At 42.0% G+C, this 20519-nt stretch overlaps 1 protein-coding gene across 2 annotated transcripts in view; it reads left to right on the forward strand.

Moving 5' to 3' along the window:
- The window catches only part of rbl1 (retinoblastoma-like 1 (p107)), a 114641-nt gene that overhangs the window by 68745 nt on the left and 25377 nt on the right, over nt 1-20519 (forward strand). For both annotated transcript variants that reach the window (XM_059981084.1, XM_059981085.1), the window contains exons 14-17: nt 8053-8185; nt 9112-9396; nt 15202-15422; nt 15632-15808. In XM_059981084.1, the coding sequence (XP_059837067.1) occupies nt 8053-8185; nt 9112-9396; nt 15202-15422; nt 15632-15808 (816 nt within the window). The remainder of the gene's footprint in view (nt 1-8052; nt 8186-9111; nt 9397-15201; nt 15423-15631; nt 15809-20519) is intronic.

The following is a 20519-nucleotide window of genomic DNA, read 5'->3' on the forward strand; positions in this document are numbered from 1 at the left end:
AATGGAAAGGTCTTAAGATGGATAAGTCACCTGGACCAGATGGACTACATCTCAGAGTTCTGAAAGAGGTTGCTGAAGAGATGGCTGATACATTGGTTATGATAACCATATAATAATCACAGCACAGAAACAGGCCATCTCGGCCCTCCTAGTCCCTGCCGAACTCTTAATCTCACCTAGTCCCACCTACCTGCACTCAGCCCATAACCCTCCACTCCTTTCCTGTCCATATACCTATCCAATTTTACCTTAAATGACACAACTGAACTGGCCTCTACTACTTCTACAGGAAGCTCATTCCACACAGCTATCACTCTCTGAGTAAAGAAATACCCCCTCGTGTTTCCCTTAAACTTCTGCCCCCTAACTCTCAAATCATGTCCTCTCGTTTGAATCTCCCCTGCTCCCAATGGAAACAGCCTATTCATGTCAACTCTATCTATCCCTCTCAAAATTTTAAATACCTCGATCAAATCCCTCCTCAACCTTCTACACTCCAATGAATAGAGACCTAACTTGTTAACTTAAGTGCTGAAACCCAGGTAACATCCTAGTAAATCGTCTCTCGTCTCTGCACTCTCTCTAATTTATTGATATCTTTCCTATAATTCGGTGACCAGAACTGCACACAATATTCCAAATTTGGCCTTACCAATGTCTTGTACAATTTTAACATTACATCCCAACTTCTGTACTCAATGCTTTGATTTATAAAGGCCAGCGTTCCAAAAGCCTTCTTCACCACCCTATCTACATGAGACTCCACCTTCAGGGAACTACGCACTGTTAGTCCTAGATCTCTCTGTTCCTCTGCATTCCTCAATGCCCTACCATTTACCCTGTATGTTCTATTTGGATTATTCTTGCCAAAATGTAGATCCTCACACTTCTCAGCATTAAACTCCATCTGCCAACGTTCAGCCCATTCTTCTAACCGGCATAAATCTCCCTGCAAGCTTTGAAAACCCACCTCATTATCCACAACACCTCCTACCTTAGTATCATCGGCATACTTACTAATCCAATTTACCACCCCATCATCCAGATCATTTATGTATATTACAAACAACATTGGGCCCAAAACAGATCCCTGAGGCACCCCGCTAGTCACCGGCCTCCACCCCAATAAACAATTATCCACCACTACTCTCTGGCATCTCCCATCTAGCCACTGTTGAATCCATTTTATTACTCCAGCATTAATACCTAACGACTGAACCTTCTTAACTAACCTTCCATGTGGAACTTTGTCAAAGGCTTTGCTGAAGTCCATATAGACTGCATCCACTGCCTTACCCTCATCAACATTCCTCGTAACTTCTTCAAAAAATTCAATAAGGTTTGTCAAACATGACCTTCCACGCACAAATCCACGGCGGCTACTCCTAATCAGATCCTGTCTATCCAGATAATTATTAATACTATCTCTAAGAATACTTTCCATTAATTTACCCACCACTGATGTCAAACTGACAGGTCTATAATTGCTAGGCTTATTTCTAGAACCCTTTTTAAACAATGGAACCACATGAGCAATGCGCCAATCCTCCGGCACAATCCCCGTTTCTAATGACATCTTAAAGATCTCCGTCAGAGCTCCTGCTATTTCTACACAAACTTCCCTCAAGGTCCTGGGGAATATCCTGTCAGGACCCGGAGATTTATCCACTTTTAAATTTCTTAAAAGCGCCAGTACTTCCACCTCTTTAATTGTCATAGGTTCCATAACTTCCTTACTTGTTTCCCACACCTTACACAATTCAATATCCTTCTCCTTAGTGAATACCAAAGAGAAGAAATCGTTCAAAATCTCTCCCATCTCCCTCGGCTCCACACATAGCTGACCATAGCTGACATGATCTTTCAGGTATCACTTAATTCCTGCATTGTCCCAGCGGACTGGAAAATTCCTCCACTCTTTAAGAATGGAGGAAGGGAAAAGAAAGGGAATTGCAGGCCAGTTAGCCTAACCTTTGGTTGGGAAAGTATTGGAGTCCATTATTAAGGACGAGATTTCAGGTTACTTAGAGACTAATCATAAAATAAGTCAAAGTCAGCATGATTTCTGTCGAGTGACATCTTGTCTGTTGAATCTGTTAGAATTCTTTGAGGAAGTAATGAGGGCAGACAAAGGAGAGGCAGTGGATGTCATATACTTCGATTTCTGAAGGCATTTGATAAGGTGCCTCACATGAGGCTGCTTAACAAGATAAAATTCTATGGTGCTACGGGAAAGATACTGGCACGGACAGGAATGGTTGACAAGCAGGAGCCAGCAAGTGAGGCAAAAATGGGGCCTTTTCTGGTTGTTTGCCAGTGACTAGTGGTGTTCCTCGAGGGGTAGGTAATGAAGAGGAAGCAATGCGATTGCAGCAGGACTTGGAAAAATTGGAAGCAGGGGCAAAAAATAGTAGCAGATTAGGGAGCTTAGGTAAAAGAGCCCTGAGGAGCCAGTGATCACAATATGATCGAGTTCAACTTGAAATTTGAGGAGAAAGTAAAGTCTGACTTAGCAGTATTTCAGTGGAGTAAAGGAAATTACAGTGGTGTGAGTGAGGAGTTGGCCAAAGTAAACTGGAAGGAGCTGCTGGCAGGGATGTTAGCAGAGCAGCAGTGATGTGAGTTTCTGGGGAAAATAAGGAAGGTTCAGGAGATGTGTATTCCAAAAACGAAAAACTCAATTGGCAAAATAGTACAACCATTGCTGACTGAGGTACACAAAGCTAATGTAAAAATACAAAAAGGAGGGCATACAACAAATCAAAAATTAGTGGGAAGCTAGAGGATTGGAAAGCTTTTGAAAACTTACAGAGAGCAACTAAAAAGATCATTAGAAGAGAAAGATGAAATATGAAAGCAAGCTAGCAAACAAGAAAATCTTTTCAAATATGTAATAAATAAATGAGAGGTGAACGTGTATACAGGACCGCTAGAAAATGAGGTCAGAGAAATAATAATGGGGGACAAGGAGATGGCTGATGAACTAAATGAGTATTTTGCATTTGTTTTCACTGTGGAAGATGCTAGCAGTGTGCCAGATGTTGTAGTATGTGAGGGAAGAGAAGTGAGTGCAGTTACTATTACAAGGGAGAAGGTGCTCAAAAAGCTGAAAGACCCAAGGTACACAAGTCACCCGGACCAGATGAACTGTACACTAGAGTTCTGAAAGAGATAGCGCTGGAGATTGCTGAAGGAATGATCTCTCACAAATCCTTGGACTCTGGCATGGTGCCAGAGGACTGGAAAACTGCAAATGTCATTCCAGTCCTTAAGAAAGGAGAAAGACAGCAGAAAGGAAATTGACCTCAGTGGTTGGGAAGATGTTGGAGTCAGTTGTTAAGAATGAGCTGATGGAGTACTTGGTGATACAAGACAAGATAGGACAAAGTCAGCATGGTTTTCCTTCAGGGAAAATCCTGCCTGGCGAAGTTGTTGGAATTCTTTCAGGAGGTTACAAGTAGAATAGATAAAGGGGATGCACTGGATGTTGTATATTTGGACTTTCAGAAGGCCTATGACAAGGTGCCACACATGAGGCTGCTTACCAAGTTAAGAGCCCGTGGTATTACAGGAAAGTCACTGGCATGGTTGGAGCATTGGCTGATTGGTAGGAGACAGCGAGTGGGAATAAAAGGATCACTGTCTGATTGGCTGCCAGTAACTAGTATTCTGCAGGAGTCAGTGTTGGGAATGCATCTTTTTATGCTGTATAACAATGATTTAGATGATGGAATTGATAGCTTTAATGCTAAGTTTGCAGAAGATACGAAGATTGATGGAGGGGCAGGTAGTGTCGAGGAAACAGGTAGGCTGCAGAAGAACTTAGACAGATTAGGAGAACGGGCAAGAAAGTGGTAAATGAAATACAATGTTGGGAAATTCATGGTCATGCAATTTGGTAGTAGGAGTAAATGTGCAGAATATTTTCTAAAAGGGGAGAAGAGGACTGAGAAGCAAAAGGACTTAGGAGTCCTTTTGCAAAACACTCTATAGGTTAACTTGAAGGTAGAGTCAGTGGTAAGGAAGGCAAATGCAATGTTAGCATTCATCTCAACAGGTCTAGAATACAAGAACAAGGATGTGATACTGAGGCTTTATAAGGCACTGGAGATCTCACCTTGAGTATTGTTAACAGTTTTGGGCTGCTCATCTAAGAAAAGATGTTCAGACATTGGAGAGGGTTCAGAAGATATTCACAAAGATTGTTCCAAGAATGTAAAGATTATCAAATGAGGAAAATACTCCCTGGAATTTAGAAGGATGGTGGGGGGGGATCTCGTTGACACCTTTCAAATGTTGAAAGGCCTAGACAGAGGAGGTGTGGAAAGGATGTCTCCCATGGTGGGGGAGTCTAGAGCAAGAAGGCACAGACTCACATCCATTTAGAACAGAGATGCGGAGAAATTTCTTTAGTCAGATGGTGGTGAATTTGTGGAATTTGTTATCAACATCCCTAAGTTAACAAATTTCACAACACTTGCTGGTGATAATAAACCTGATTCTAATTCCACGGGCAGCTGTGGAGGTCAGGTCATTGGGTGTATTTAAGGCAGAGCTTGATTGGACACAACATCAAAGATTACAGGGAGAAGGCTGGAGAGTGGGGTTGAAGAGAGGGGAAAAGGGATCAGCCATGATTAAATGGCAGAACAGACTCAATGGGACAAATGGCTGAATTCTGCTCCTGTGTTTTATGGTCTAGCAATACATTTTGGTAAAAGGAACAAAGGTGCAGACTATTATCTAAATGGGGAGAAAATTGAAACATCAGAAGTGCAAGGGACTTGGGCATCCTCATGCAAGATTCCCAGAAGGTTGATGTACAGGTTGAGTTTGTGGTAAAGAAGGCAAATGTAATGTTGGCATTTATTTCAAGGGAAACAATATAAAAACAAGGAGATAATGCTGAGGCTTTATAGGACTTTTGTCAGGCTGCAATTGGAGTATTGTCAATAACTTTGGGCCACTTATCTCAGAAAGGATGTATTGGAGAGAACGTAAGAACTTAATAAATAGGAGCAGGAGTAAGCCACATGGCCTGTCAAGCCTGCTCCACCATTCAATAAGGTCTTGGCTAATCTGGCCATGGACTCATCTCCACCTTCCTGCCTTTTCCCCATAACCCTTAATTTCCCTACTATGCAAAAATCTATCTAACCTTGTCTTAAATATATTTACTGAGGCAGCCTCCACTGCTTCATTGGGCAGAGAATTCCACAGATTTACCACTGTCTGGGAAAAACAGTTTCCTCCTCATTTCCGTCCTAAATCTATTCCCCCGAATCTTGAGGCTGTGTCCCCTATTTCTAGTCTCGCCTACCAGTGGAATCAACTTTCCTGCCTCTATTTTTTTTATCTCTTTCATAATTTTATATATTTCTATAAGATCTCCTCTCATTTTTCTGAATTCCAGTGAGTACAGTCTCAAGCACCTCAACCTCTTCTCATAGTCTTACCCCCTCATCTCTGGAATCAACCTGGTGAACCAAAGCCAGTATCTCCACCAAGTCAGGAGATCACAATTGCACGCTGTACTCCAGGTGCAGCCTCACCAGTACCCTGTATAGTTGCAACATAACCCACTGCAATTCTTTGAGAAAATTACAAGGAGGATAGAGAAAGGAGATGCAGTAGACATGGTGTACTTGGATTTTCAGAAGGCCTTTGACGAGGTGCCGCACATGAGGCTGTTTAGCAAGATAAAAGCCCATGGGATTACAGGGGAGTTACTAGCATGGGTGGAGCATTGGCTGGTCAGCAAAAAAGAGAGTGGGAATAAAGGGATCCTATTCTGGCTGACTGCCGGTTGCCAGTGGCGTTCCACAGGGTTCGGTGTTGGGACCGCTGCTTTTTATGATCTATGTCAATGATTTGGACTACAGTATTAATGGATTTCTGGCTAAATTTGCCGATGATACAAAGCTAGGTGGATTAGCGATAGTGTTGAAGAAACAGAGAGCCTGCAGAGAGACTTATATAGTTTAGAGGAATGGGCAAAAAAGTGGCAGATGAAATGCAGTGTTGCAAAGTGTATGGTCATGCACTTTGATGGAAGAAATAAATGGGCAGACTATTACTTTGATGGGGAGAGAATTCAAAATGCAGAGATACATAGGGACTTGGGAGGCCTTGTGCAAGATGGCCTAAAGGTTAACCTCCAAGTTGAGTTGGTTGTGAAGAAGGCAAATGCAATGTTGGCATTCATTTCTAGAGGTATAGAATATAAAAGCAGGGATGTGATGTTGAGGCTCTATAAGGCACTTGCGAGACCCCACTTGGAGTATTGCATGCTGTTTTTAGCTCCTTAGAAAGGATATACTGACATTGGAGAGGGTTCAGAGAAGATTCACGAGAATAATTCCAGGAATGAAAGGGTTACTGTATGAGGAATGTCTGGCAGCTCGAGGGCTGTATTCCCTGGAGTTCAGGAGAATGAGGGGGGAATCTCATAGAAACATTCAGAATGTTAAAAGTTGTGTACAGATTAGATATGGCAAAGTTATTTCCCATGATGGGGATTCTAGGATAAGAGAGCACAACTTCAGTATTGAAGGATGTCCGTATAGAACTGAGATGCAGAGAAATTACTTTAGTCAGAGAGTGGTAAATCTATGGAATTTGTTGCCATGAGCAGCTATGGAGGCCAAGTCATTGAGTGTATTTAAGGCAGAGGCAGATAGATTCTTGATTAGCTAAGGCTTCAAAGGGTATGGGGAGAAGGCAGTGGAGTGGGGATGAGTGGGAGAATTGGATCAGTCCATGATTGGCGGAGCAGACTCGATGGGCTGAATGGCCTACTTCTTCTCCTATGTCTTATGGTCTTAACCTCCCTGCTCTTATATTCAATCCCTCTACAATGAAGGCCAACATTCCATTTGCCTGCTTGATAGCCTGCTGCACCTGTAAACCAATCTTTCGTGATTCATGCACGAGCACGCCCAAGACCCTCTGCACAGCAGCATGCTGCATGTTTTTTACCATTTAAATAATAACCCGATCTTGCATTTTTCCTTACAAAGTAGATGACCTCGAATTTACCAACATTGTACTCCATCTACCAGACGCTTGCCCACTCACTTAACCTGTTTTTCTCTCTGCAGGCTCTCCATGTCTTCGGCATAATTTGCTTTTGCATTGAGTTTAGTATCAGCAGAGAACTCAGATACACTACACTTGGCCCCCTCTTCCAGATCATTAATATCCAGAGAAGGTTCATGAGGATGATTCCAGGAATTAACATGAGGAGCTTCTGGTGGATTTGAACTTGTACTCAGTGGAATTTAAAAAAAATGCTTGGGGGATCTCATTGAAACCTACTGAATTTTGAAAGGACTAGATAATGTGGATGTGGAGAGGATGTTTCCAATGGTGGGGGTGTCCGCAACTATGGGCACAGCCTCAAAATTGAGACCCAACCTTGTAGAACAGAAGGAGGATTTTTTTTGCTAGAGAGTAGTGAATCCGTGGCATACTCTGCCACAGACTGCGGTGGAGGCCAAGTCCGTGGGTATATTTAAAATGGAAGTTGATAGATTCCTGATGAGTTGGAGCATCAAGGGATATGGTGAGAGGCAGGTGTATGGGATGGGGTAGGATCCGGGATCAGCCATGATGCAATGGCAGAGCAGACTCGATGGGCTGAATGGCCTAATTGTGCTCCTATGTCTTATGGTATTGTATCCCTTCCCTCTTCCTCGCTTCTGAAGTTGTCTTCTATCTGAGATGTTAATTTTTCAAATTGTCAGTCCACCACGTTAACACAGATCTACATGAGAATAGTTTTGATGCATATTACTAATGTGGAATATATTTGCAGTGTAACACACAAAATGCAGGAGGAACTCAGCGAACCATTCACAATGGAGGGTATTGTCCTGAAATGTTGACTGCTTATTTTCTTCCAAAGATGTTGCTTGACTTGTTGAGTTCCTCCGGCATTTTGTGTGTGTTCCTCTGGGTTTCCAGTATCTGCAGAATCTCTTTTTTCTGTTTGCAATGTATCTCTTATTGGCTGTTAACTATTATCTATCACGAAGTCAAATATGCTTTCAGGTGACCTTCCCGTCCAATTTTGAAAGTGCTAATAGTGGTCCCACCCACCTCCCACTGATGCCTATGTCTCCCATAATGCATCCGCGGGTGAAGGAGGTCCGCACAGATATGGCTGGGAATTTTAACAAACGTGGTAAGTACTTTTTTTTCTCTCTTGACTCTCCCTTCTTTCTGAAACTGCCATTAATAGTTGCTGAAGTAAACACACCCTTGACTAACTGTCACTGCAGCATCCCTTTCCTGCCCATCATTATAAAATCCTACATCAGATTTGTTTCTCTAACAGCCCCAAACAAATATTGACTGCAGTCCTGGTCTGCTTTGCTATTCAGTACAATCGTAGCTTAATCTGTACTGTAACTCTGTTTTCTGCTTGATACCCATGGTGTCCAAAAATCTTCTGTGTTGAACCATGAGTCATAGAGCTGTACAACACAGCAGGCTGGCCCTTCAGCCCAACTCTTCCAAGCTGACCATAATGCCTATGCAATCCCATTAGTCCACATTAAGTCTATATCCCTACAACGTATCCCAATGCCCTTTTAATGCTGATGTTGTACTTACTGCTACCACCTGCCAGCTCATTCCATAAACCAATCATCTTCTGCAAAGAATTTGCCCCTCTGATCTCCTTTAAGTTTCTCCCTTCTCATTTAAGACCTGTGTACTCTTGAGGTGGGGGATTCTAAACCTAGAAAAAGATTCTGTTTATCCTATCTGTGATTCTCATTTGATAAACCTCAGTAAGGTCATTCCTCAGCCTCCTGCTTTACAGTGAAAATACACCTAACCTGTCCAGAGCCCTCCATTCCAAACAACATTCTGGTGAACCTCTTCTGTACTTTTTCTAATTCTACTGCATCCTTCTGTAGAGTGGCAACCAGAACTGCACACAATGCTCCCACGTGCAAGCTGACCAATGTTTTGTATTTGTATGTACAAGTGTTCTTCATGGTGAATGCCAATGATTTGTAGCCATGACAAAAAACTTGAAGATTTTTGACAACATTTTGAAAAAGCAGCAATTTACTGTTTATTTGCTGATCTGTTTCCTTCCAGATCTTCCTCCTCCAGCATCACCACTGTCCGTCCATGATCGATTCACCTCGCCTTCTGCAGGAAGTGCCAAACGGAGACTTTTTGGTGATGATAGTTCATCGGATGCTCATGTGACTATAGCACAGAATAAGGTCAATGTCACCCAGTCATCTGGACTGAGGATTCTTCAAACACAAAGTATGAACAATGAAAACATTGCTCTTGCTCCTGGGCAGACTGTTTTAACCATGGCAACTGCTACTGTAACCGCGACCAATGGTCAAATGCTGACTATACCTGTGCAAGGTAAGGGTTAACGTGTGAGGAGCTTTTGATTGCTCTGGGCTTGTTCTTGCTGGAGTTTAGAAGAATGAGGGAGGATCTCGTTAAAACCTATCAAGTATTGAATGGCCTAGACAGAGTGGATGTGCAGAAGATATTCCATATAGTGGGGGGAAGTCTAGGACCAGAGCGTACAGCCTCAAAATAAAGGGACAACAACCATTTTGAACAGAAATAAGTAGGAATTTTCATTAGAGGGTAGTGAAGCTGTGGAATTCTTTGCCACACATGGCTGTGGAGGCCAAGTCATTGGCCATATTTAAAGTAAAGGTTGATAGGTAAGGGTGTCAAAGGTTATGGGGAGAAGGCAGGAGAATGGGGTTGAGAGGGATAATCAACTGATGGAATGGTGGAGTAGATTCAATAGGCTGAATTATGCTACAGGAAAGAAACAAGGATGGTAGTTTGCCTCCCAGGTGCCAGGGACCGGGATGTTTCTGATCACACCCACGATATCCTGAAATGGGAAGAACAGCCAGAGGTCGTGGTACATATTGGTACCAACGACATGGGTAGGAAAAGGGAGGAAGTCCTGAAAACAGACTACAGGGAGTCAGGAAGGAAGTTAAGAAACAGGGCCTGAAAGGTAGTAACTTTGGGATTACTGCCTGTGCCGCGTGACAGTGAGTATAGGAATAGAGCGAAGTGGATGATAAATGTGTGGCTGAGGGATTGGACCAGGGGTCAGGGATTCAGATTTCTGGATAATTGTGGCCTCTTTTGGGGCAGGCATGACCTGTACAAAAGGGGCAGGCATGACCTGTACAAAAAGGGCAGGTTGCTCTTGAATACGATGGGGACCAATGTCCTAGTGGGAAGGTTTGCTAAGGCTATTGGGGAGAGTTTAAACTAGAATTGCTGGGGGTGGGAACTGGACTGAAGAGATGGAGGAAGGGGCAGTTGACTCATAAATAGAGAAAGCTAGTAGGCAATGTGAGAGGGAGGATAGACAGGTGATAGAGAAGGGATGCACTCAGACTGATGGTCTGAGATGTGTCCATTTTAATGCAATGAGTACTGTGAACAAAGCGGATGAGCTTAGAGCATGGGTCAGTACTTGGAGCTGTGATGTTGTGGCCGTTACAGAGACTTGGATGGTTCAGGGGCTGGAATGGTTACTTAGAGTGCCAGGCTTTAGATGTTTCTGAAAGAACAGGGAGGGAGGCAAAAGAGGTGGGGGCGTGGCACTGTTGATCAGAGATAGTGTCATGGCTGCAGAAAAGGAGGAAGTCATGGAGGGATTGCCTACGGAGTCTCTGTGGGTGGAAGTCAGGAACAGGAGGAGGTAAATAACTCTACTGGGTGTTTTTTATAGACCACTCAATAGTAACAGGGACATCAAGGAGCAGATAGGGAGACAGATTCTGGAAAGGTGTAATAATAACAGGGTTCTTGTGGTGGAAGATTTTAATTTCCCAAATATTGATTGGCATCTCCCTAGAGTGAGGGGTTTACTAAGGAGCAATGTTTCTTAACACAATATGTAGATAAGCCTACAAGAGGAGAGGCAGTACTTTACCATGGCATTGGAGAGGGATAAGAACAGACAAGTGAGGAAAGTGTTTAATTGGAGTAAGGGGAAATATGAGGCTGTCGGGCAAGAACTCGGAAGCATCAATTGAAACAGATGTTCTCAGATGTACGGCAGAAATGTGTAAATGTTCAGGGGATATTTGCCACATTTGCGTGGAGTTCTGCATAGGTATTTTCCAGTGAGACGGAAAGGACAGGAAAAAAATTGGATAGGTATATGGACAGGAAAGGAATGGAGGGTTATGGGCTGAGTGCAGGTCAGGGGGACTAGGTGAGAGTAAGTGTTCGGCACGGACTAGAAGGGCCGAGTTGGCCTGTTTCCATGTTGTAATTGTTATATGGATGGTAAGGTACAGGAACTATGGTGTACAAAAGCTGTTGCAAATCTAGTCAAGAAGAAAAGAAAAGCTTATGTAAGGTTCAGAAAATGAGGTAATGATAGAGATCTAGAAGATTATCAGGCCAGCACAAAGGAGCTTAAGAATGAAATTAGGAGAGCCAGAAGGGGCCATGAGAAGGCCCTGGTAGACAGGATTAAGGAAAACTCCAAGGCATTCTACAAGTATGTGAAGAGCAAGAGGATAAGATTGAGAAAATAGGACCAATCAAGTATGATGGTGGGAAAGTTGTGTATGGAACTGGAGGAGGCAGCAGAGGTACTTAATGAATACTTTGCTTCAGTTTTCACTACGGAAAAAGAATGTGGCGATTGTAGTGATGACTTTCAGCAGACTGAAAAGCTTGAGCATGTAGATATTATGGAAGGGATGTGCTGGAATTTTTGGAAAGCATCCAAGTTGTATTAGTTACTGGGACCGAACTAAATGTACCCCAGGCTACTGTGGGAGGTGAAGGAGGAGATTGCTGAGCCTCTGGCAATAGTCAAGTCACTTTTTATTGTCATTTTGACCATAGTTGCTGGTACACGGTAAAAACAAGACAATGTTTCTCTGGACCATGGTGCTACATGAAACAGTACAAAAACTACACTGAACTATGTACAAACAACACAGAAAAAGGCTACACTAGACCACAGATCTAGTCAGGACTGCATAAAGTACACAAAACAGTGTAGGCATTACAATAAATAATAAACAAAGACAGTAGGCACAGTAGAGGGCAATAAATTGGGGTCAGTCCAAGCTCTGGATATTGAGTCTGATGGCTTGGGAAGAAAATGTTACATAGTCTGGTTGTGAGAGCCCGAATGCTTCAGTGCCTTCTCCCAGATGGCAGGAGGGAGAAGAGTTTGTATGAGTGGTGCATGGGGTCCTTCATAATGCTGTTTGCTTTTCAGATGCAGCGTGTAATGTAAATGTCTGTAATGGCAGGAGGAGAGACACCGATGATTTTCTCAGCTGACCTCACTATCCACTGTAGGGTCTTGCGATCCAAGATGGTGCTATTTCTGAGCCAGGCAGTGATGCAGCTGCTCAGGATGCTCTCAATACAACCCCTGTAGAATGTGATGAGGACGGGGGGTGGGAGATGGACTTTCCTCAGCCTTTGCAGCAAGTAGAGACGCTGCTGGGCTTTCTTTGCTATGGAGCTGGTTTTGAGGACCAGGTGAGATTCTCCGCCAGGTGAACACCAAGAAATTTGGTGCTCTTAACAATCTCTACTGAGGAGCTGTCAATATTCAGCGGAGAGTGATTGCTTTGTGCCCTCCTGAACTATCTCTTTTGTTTTGTTCACATTCAGAGACAGGTTGTTGGCTCTCCACCAGTCCGTTAGCCGCTGCACCTCCTCTCTGTAAGCTGACTCATCATTCTTGCAGATGAGACCCACCACAGTCGTGTTATTAGCGAACTTGATGATGTGGTTTAAGCTGTGTGTTGCAGCACAGTCGTGGGTCAGCAAAGTGAACAGCAGTGGACTGAGCACACAGCCCTGGGGGGGTGGTCCCCGTGCTCAGTATGATGGTGTTGGAGATGCTGCCTCCGATCCAGACTGACTGAGGTCTCCCAGTCAGGAAGTCTAGGATCAAGTTGCAGAGGGAAGTGTTCAGGCCCAGTAGGCTCAGCTTTCCAATCAGTTTCTGAGGGATGATTGTTGTTGAATGCTGAACTGAAGTCTATGAACAGCATTCGAAAGTAAGTGTCTTTTTTGTCCAGGTGGAGGGTGATGGCAATGGTGTCATCTGTTGAACGGTTGGGATGGTACACAAACTGCAGGGGGTCTAGTGAGGGGGGCAGCAGGGTCTTGATATGCCTCATGACGAGCCTCTCGAAACACTTCATGATGATGGATGTGAGTGCAACGGGATGGTAGTCATTGAGGCAGGACACTGAAGACTTCGGCACGGGGATGATGGTGGCGGCCTTGAAGCACATTGGAACAATGGCACTATTCAGGGAGATGTTGATGATGTCAGTGAAAATATCTGCTAGCTGGTCTGCACATCTTCTAAGCACTCTACCAGAGATGTTGTCTGGTCCAGCAGCCTTCCGTGGGTTGACCCTGCACAGGGTTCTTCTCACATGGGCCACAGTGAGACACAGCACCTGGTCATTTGGAGGAGAGGCGGACTTCCTTGCCACCACGTCATTTTCCACCTCAAAATGAGCGTACAAGTTGTTCAGTGCATCTGGGAGGGAGACATCACTCGCACAGTCAGGTGATGTTGTCCTGTTGATGATCAGTGGGGACATGAGAGGTTCCGGAGGATTGGAGGGTTGCAGATGTTGTTCCCTTATTCAAGAAAGGGAGTAGGGATAGCCCAGGAAATTAGAGACCAGTGAGTCTTACTTCAGTGGTTGGTAAGTTGGTGGAAAAGATCCTTAGAGGCAGGATTTATGAACATTTGGAGAGGCATAATATGATTAGGAATAGTCAGCATGGCTTTGTCAAAGGCAGGTCGTGCCTTTCGAGCCTGATTGAATTTTTTGAGGATGTGACTAAACACATTGAAAGTAGAGCAGTAGATGTGTATATGGATTTCAGCAAGGCATTTGACGAGGTACCCCATGCACGGTTTAGGGTTTATTGAGAAAGTAAGGAGGCATAGGATCCAAGGGAACATTGCTTTGTGGATCCAGAATTAGCTTGCCCACAGAAGGCAAAGAGTGGTTGTAGATGGGTCATATTTTACATGGAGGTCAGTGACCAGTAGTGTGCCTCCGGAATCTGTTCTGGGACCCTTCTGTTTGTGTGTGTTTTTTTTTAAATATATGACCTGGATGAGGAAGTGGAGGTATGGGTTAGTAAATTTGCTAATGACACAAAGGTTAAGGGTGTTGTGGATGGTGTGGAGGTCTGTCAGAGGTTACAACGGGACATCAATAGGATGCAAAACTGGGCTGAGAAGAGGCAGATGGAGTTCAACCCAGATAAGTATGAGATGGTTCATTTTGGTAGGTTAAATATAATAGCAGAATACAGTATTAATGGTAAGACTTTTGGCAGTGTAGATGATCAGAGGGATCTTGGGGTCCGAGTCTATAGGGCACTCAAAGCTGCTGTGCAAGTTGACTCTGTGGTTATGAGGGCAGTCGGTGCATTGGCCTTCATCAACTGTGGGATTGAGTTTAGGAGCCAAGAGGTAATGTTGCAGCTATATAGGATCATGCCCCTGGCCAGACCCCACTTGGAGTACAGTGCTCAGTTCTGGTCACCTCACTACAGGAAGGATGTGGAAACCATAGAAAGGGTGCAGAGGAGATTTACAAGGATGTTGCCTGGATTGGGAAGCATACCTTATGAGAATAGGTTGAGTGAACTTGGCCTTCTTTCCTTGGAGCAACGGAGGATGCACGGTGACCTGATGGAAGTGTATAAAATGATGAGAAGTATTGATCGTTTTGATAGTCAGGGGCTTTTTCCCAGGGCTGAAATGGCTAACATTGAGAGGGCACAGTTTTAAGGTGCTTGGAAGTAGGTACAGAGGAGATGTCAGGGGTAAGTTTTTACACAGAGAGTGGTGAATGAGTGGAATAAGCTGCCGGCGACAGTTGTGGAGGCAGATACGATAGGGTCTCTTAAGAGACTCCTGGATAGGTACATTGAGCTCAGAAAAATAGAGGACTGTGGGTAATTTAAATAGAGGACTTGTTCGGCACAGCATTATGAGCCAAAGGGCCTGTATTGTGCTGTAGGTTTTCTATGTTTCTATATTTTATGGCCTTATTAATTTTTTCCTATTTTCACATTCCTACTAGATTGGCAGTATATCATTTCTCACTTATCGAGGAGGCTGCCTCAGTAGGGAAAGGTTCCTTAAATCTGTTTATCTTTCAGGTGTTGCTAATGAGATTGGAGGGATCACCTTCATCCCCGTCCAGATGACTGTACCCCAGCAAACGCAGGTTGCAGAAGAACCGGCCCAAGTGCCTCTCTCTGCCCAGGCGTTACTCAGCTCTTCCCCCAAGGCGGGGGGAATTGCATTAGCACAAGAGCCTCAGGTAGCAACAATCAGCAAGCCAAAGAAGACAGGTTCACTGGCATTATTTTTCAGAAAGGTGAGCATCCAAACACCAACCTTTACATTGGTTTAGTACTGCTGTGTTTAAGTTGTGGTGCTCCACTAGAGGGGTATGGGCAAAATGTGGATAGATGGGACTAGCTCACTGGGCAACGCGGCATGGATGAGTTGAGCCAGCGAGCCAATTTCTATGACTCCATTGCTTCTTACTGATTGACCAAGTGTTGGAGCATACCTTTCTTCCAGGTGTATCACCTGGCCAGCGTCCGCCTGCGTGACCTGTGTCTGAAGCTGGATGTGTCACCAGAGCTTCGCAGGAAGATCTGGACTTGCTTTGAGTTTTCTTTGGTCAATTGCACAGATTTAATGACTGACCGACACCTTGATCAACTTCTCCTATGTGCTGTCTACATAATGGCAAAGGTATGTTTACATTTTCAGCTTTTGTTGCTCTTTCATTCAAATATGGAGCTAATTGAATTTGGAGCTTAGCAAGGAAGAGGTTGTGGGGAAGGTCTATACCAAGAATGTGTAACACCAAGTCTCCAGCACCTCTTCAGCTGCAACAGGCCTTCAGGAAGGACAGTGAATGACTTGCACAGCCAGGTCTCAGTAGAACTCACCAGGATCCTTTCTGTACACTTTCATGTAAATATTCTGATAATATATTTTTAGATGTGTTTCCTTCAATTTAGGTTTAATCCTGGCTGGCCCAATTTTTCCTTTTCTTTGGAAATTGAGGCAACTAAAAGGAAATATGTGTAGTAGCAAACAACATTTAGTACTTCTAAATGTACTTCTACTGACAATAATATCTGCATTTTCAATGGACGATGAGAAGATTTGAAGTATGCAGTACTTTCTTTTTAAATCTTTATTATTATTCAAAAATAACAGGTACATCAAAGTAACAACACTTACAATGCCTCAAAAAAAAGAAATCATCTTAAAGATTGAAAATGTTTGTGAATTAAAAAAACCCTACTAAGCAAGAAAAGTGAGGGAAAAAAAGAAACCCCAGAGCCATGCGTCATACAAAAGCTTCTAAAAGTAAAAATCAAACCACCAACAAGAAAGGGAGATGTATCAAAAAAAAATTTACACTTAGATCGTGGAAGAAATCTTATCAGTTAACTGAAATGATAATAACGAGCAAATGAGCCCCATCTCTTCTCAAAATCAAGTAAAGGTTCAACTTCTAATTTTCTCCAAGCTAAGACACAGCATCACTTGAGAGAACCATTGTGACAAAGTAGGAGCTGATATATCCTTCCATTTCAGCAAGATGGCCCTCCTCGCTATCATTGTAACAAACAATAAAATGTTGGTCAGACACAGAAATACCATGGATATTTTGAGGAATTATTCCAAAAAGCACAGTCAGTTTATTAGGTTGTAAGTTGATTCTGAGTGTTTTAGAAATTGTCAAAAAGACTGACTTCTAAAACTGTTTTAATATAGAACATGACCAGAACATATAGTTCAGTGTAGCTATCTCAGTTTTACATCTATCACAATACTTGTTAACATTGGGAAATATTTTAGAAAGTCTTTCTTTCGTCAAATGGTAATGATGTACAATTTTAAATTGAATCAGTGAATGACTAGCACAGATCGAAGTAGAGTTAACCAGCTTCAGAATCCGCGTCCAATCCTCCCATATAAAAGTCAAATTGAGTTCCTTCTCCCAATCCTGTTTAATCTTAAGTAAAGGATGCTTATCCCATTGTAAAATAAATTATAAAATCTTCCAATAGAACTTTTCATCGAAGGGTTAATATTCATAATAGTATCTTAACAAGTCAGCCTCCAATATGTAAGGAAAATTACTTAAATATTTTTGTAAAAAATGTCTAATTTGAAGGTATTCTAAAAAGTGTGAATATGAGAGAGAATATTTATCAACTAATTTTCAAAAGACATCAATTTGCCTTCTTTAAATAAATCCAAAAAAGAATTAATACCTTTATTTTTCCAAAGTAAAAAAAAATTGGATCACTCCAGGAAGGTTTAAATAAGTAATTACGATAAATTATACTACAAAGCATCAATTTTTTAAGATTAAAAAAATTGCGGAACTGGAGCCAAATTTGTAAAGAGTGCTTAACCACAGGATATAGGTTTAAATTAGCAACTTTAGCTAATTGTATAGGTAGAGCAACTCCTAATAACGAAATTAAATAAAACTGTTTCACAGCTCTCAGTTCCAGGTCTACCCAAATTGGTGGATCATTCCTATTACTCCAATATAACCAAAAGGGCATATATCGCAAATTAACAGCCCAATAATACATTCTTAGATTAGGCAAAGCGAGACCTCCATCCTTTTTCAACTGTTGTAAATGACATTTACTAATTCTTGGTCTTTTATTATTTTAAATAAAAGATAGAATAATAGAATCAATCCGATCAAAAAACTTCTTAGTCAAAAAAAACAGGAATATTCTGAGATAAATATAGAAATTTTGGTAAAATCGTCATTTTAACCACATGAATACGACTAACAAGTGAAAATGTAAGTGGGCTCCATCTACTAAATGAGTACTTCATAGAGTCCACTAAAGGAGAAAACTTGGCTTTATAAAGATCCTTATTTTTTTTTTAGTAATTATGGCACCTAAGTATCTAAAAGAATCCGTAACTTTAAAAGGAATATTATCATATATAGAGACAGATTCATTTAAAGGAAGTAATTCACTTTTACTAAAATTTATTTTGTATCCTGAAAAATCTCCAAATTTGTCGAATAATTTTAGCAAAGCAGGAATAGATTCTTCAGTCTTAGATATATATACCAATAAATCATCAGTGTAAAGAGAGATCTTGTGCATGGTCTCATTCACAAAAATCCCATGAATATTTTTGGCTTCACGAAGAGCAGTATCAAGGGGTTCCAATACTAAATTAAATAACAAAGGACTTAATGGACAACTTTGTCTTGTCCCCTGTGTTAGCTGGAAAGAAGGAGACCTACAGTTATTAGTGACAACAGTAGCAATAGGAGCTTTATATATCATTTTAATCCAATTATTAAAATTAATACCAAAACCAAATTGTTCTAAAACATTAAATAAGTATTTCCATTCGACTCAATCAAATGCTTTTTCAGCATCCAAAGTTACAATGCATTGTGGAGTTTTAGAAGAGGGCGAATATATAATGTTAATTAGTCTCCGAACATTTGAAAAAGAATAATGACCCTTTATAAAGCCTGTTTGATCTTTAAAAACAATTTTTCCCATTTACTCTCCAACCGATTGGCCATTATCTTTGAGAGAACCTTAGCATCAACATTCAATAATGGAATAGGTCTGTCTGAGGCACAATCAGTAGGATCTTTATCGTTTTTGAGAATTAAAGAAATAGAAGCCTCATTTAAAAAGTAGAGGGTAAATCACTTTTCACAAAAGAATCTTTAAACATCTCCAACATATACGGAGAAAGCAATTTTCCAAATTTTTAATAAAATTCTACAGGATAACCATCAAGCCCCAGGGCCTTACCAGATTGCATTGAAAAAATAGCTTTATGAATTTCGGATTCAGTAATTTGGGCATCAAAAGTTTTTTGATCCTCAGCAGAAATTTTAGGAAAAGCAATCTTTCGTAAAACAGCATTCATTTCAGAAGGATCTACTGGACATTGAGATTTATAAAGTTCAGTATAAAAATCTTGAAAAATCTTATTAATTTCTTCATATTCCCAAGCTGGGGTACTGTCCTTTCTATGAATTTTCAAAATTTGCCTTTTGGCTCCAGCCAGTTTTAATTGAGATGCAAGTAGTTTATTATTTTTATCTCCAACCATAAAATTGGCTCTTTAACTTAAGTAGATAACCTTAAATTGGATGAGTTAATAATAGGTTATATTGTGATTGAAGTTCCACCCTTTTTTTAAATAAGTCAATATTTTTAAGATGTCAATAAATTAGAGAGAGTGCAGAGACGATTTACTAGGATGTTACCTGGGTTTCAGCACTTAAGTTACAGAGAAAGGTTGAACAATAGACAATAGGTGCAGAAGTAGACCATTCGGCCCCTCGAGTCTGCACCGCCATTCTGAGATCATGGCTGATCATTCACTATCAATACCCAGTCCCTGCCTTGTCCCCATATCCCTTGATTCCCCTATCCATCAGATATCTATCTAGCTCCTTCTTGAAAGCATCCAGAGAATTGGCCTCAACCGTCTTCCGAGGCAGTGCATTCCACACCTCCACAACTCTCTGGGAGAAGAAGCTCTTCCTCAACTCTGTTTTAAATAACTGACCTCTTATTCTCAATCCATGCCCTCTGGTACTGGACTCTCCCAACATCTGGAACATATTTCCTGCCTCAATCCTATCAAAACCTTTAATTATCTTAAACGTTTCAATCAGATCCCCTCTCAATCTCCTCAATTCCAGCGTGTACAAGCACAATCTCTCCAATCTCTCTGCGTAAGACAGCCCTGCCATCCCAGGAATCAACCTAGTGAATCTACGCTGCACTTCCTCAATTGCCAGAATGTTCTTCCTTAAACCTGGAGACCAAAACTGTACACAGTATTCCAGGTGTGGTCTCACCAGGGCCCTGTACAAATGCAAAAGGACATCCTTGCTCTTGTATTCAATTCCCCTTGTAATAAAGGCCAACATTCCATTTGCCCTCTTCACTGCCTGTTGCACTTGCTCATTCACCTTCATTGACTGATGAACTAGGACTCCTAGGTCTCTTTGCATTTCTCCCTTACCTAACTCTACACCGTTCAGACAATACTCTGCCCTCTTGTTCCTGCTTCCAAAGTGGATAACTTCACATTTATTCACATTGAATGACATCTGCCCACTCACCCAGCCTATCCAAGTCTCCCTGTATTCTCCTAACATCCTCTTCGCATGTCACACTGCCACCCAGTCTAGTATCGTCAGCAAACTTGCTGATATAGTTTTCAATGCCCTCATCTAAATCGTTGACATAAATCGTAAAGAGCTGTGGTCCCAATACAGAGCCCTGTGGTACCCCACTAGTCACCTCCAGCCAGTTCGAGAAACACCCATTCACGGCTAGCCTTTGCTTTCTATCTGCCAATCAGTTTCCTATCCATGTTGAAACCCTGCCCCCAATGCCATGAGCTCTGATTTTACTCACCAATC

Source organism: Hypanus sabinus, chromosome 9 (genome assembly GCF_030144855.1).
Source record: "Hypanus sabinus isolate sHypSab1 chromosome 9, sHypSab1.hap1, whole genome shotgun sequence".
In the NCBI taxonomy this organism is placed as follows: domain Eukaryota; kingdom Metazoa; phylum Chordata; class Chondrichthyes; order Myliobatiformes; family Dasyatidae; genus Hypanus; species Hypanus sabinus.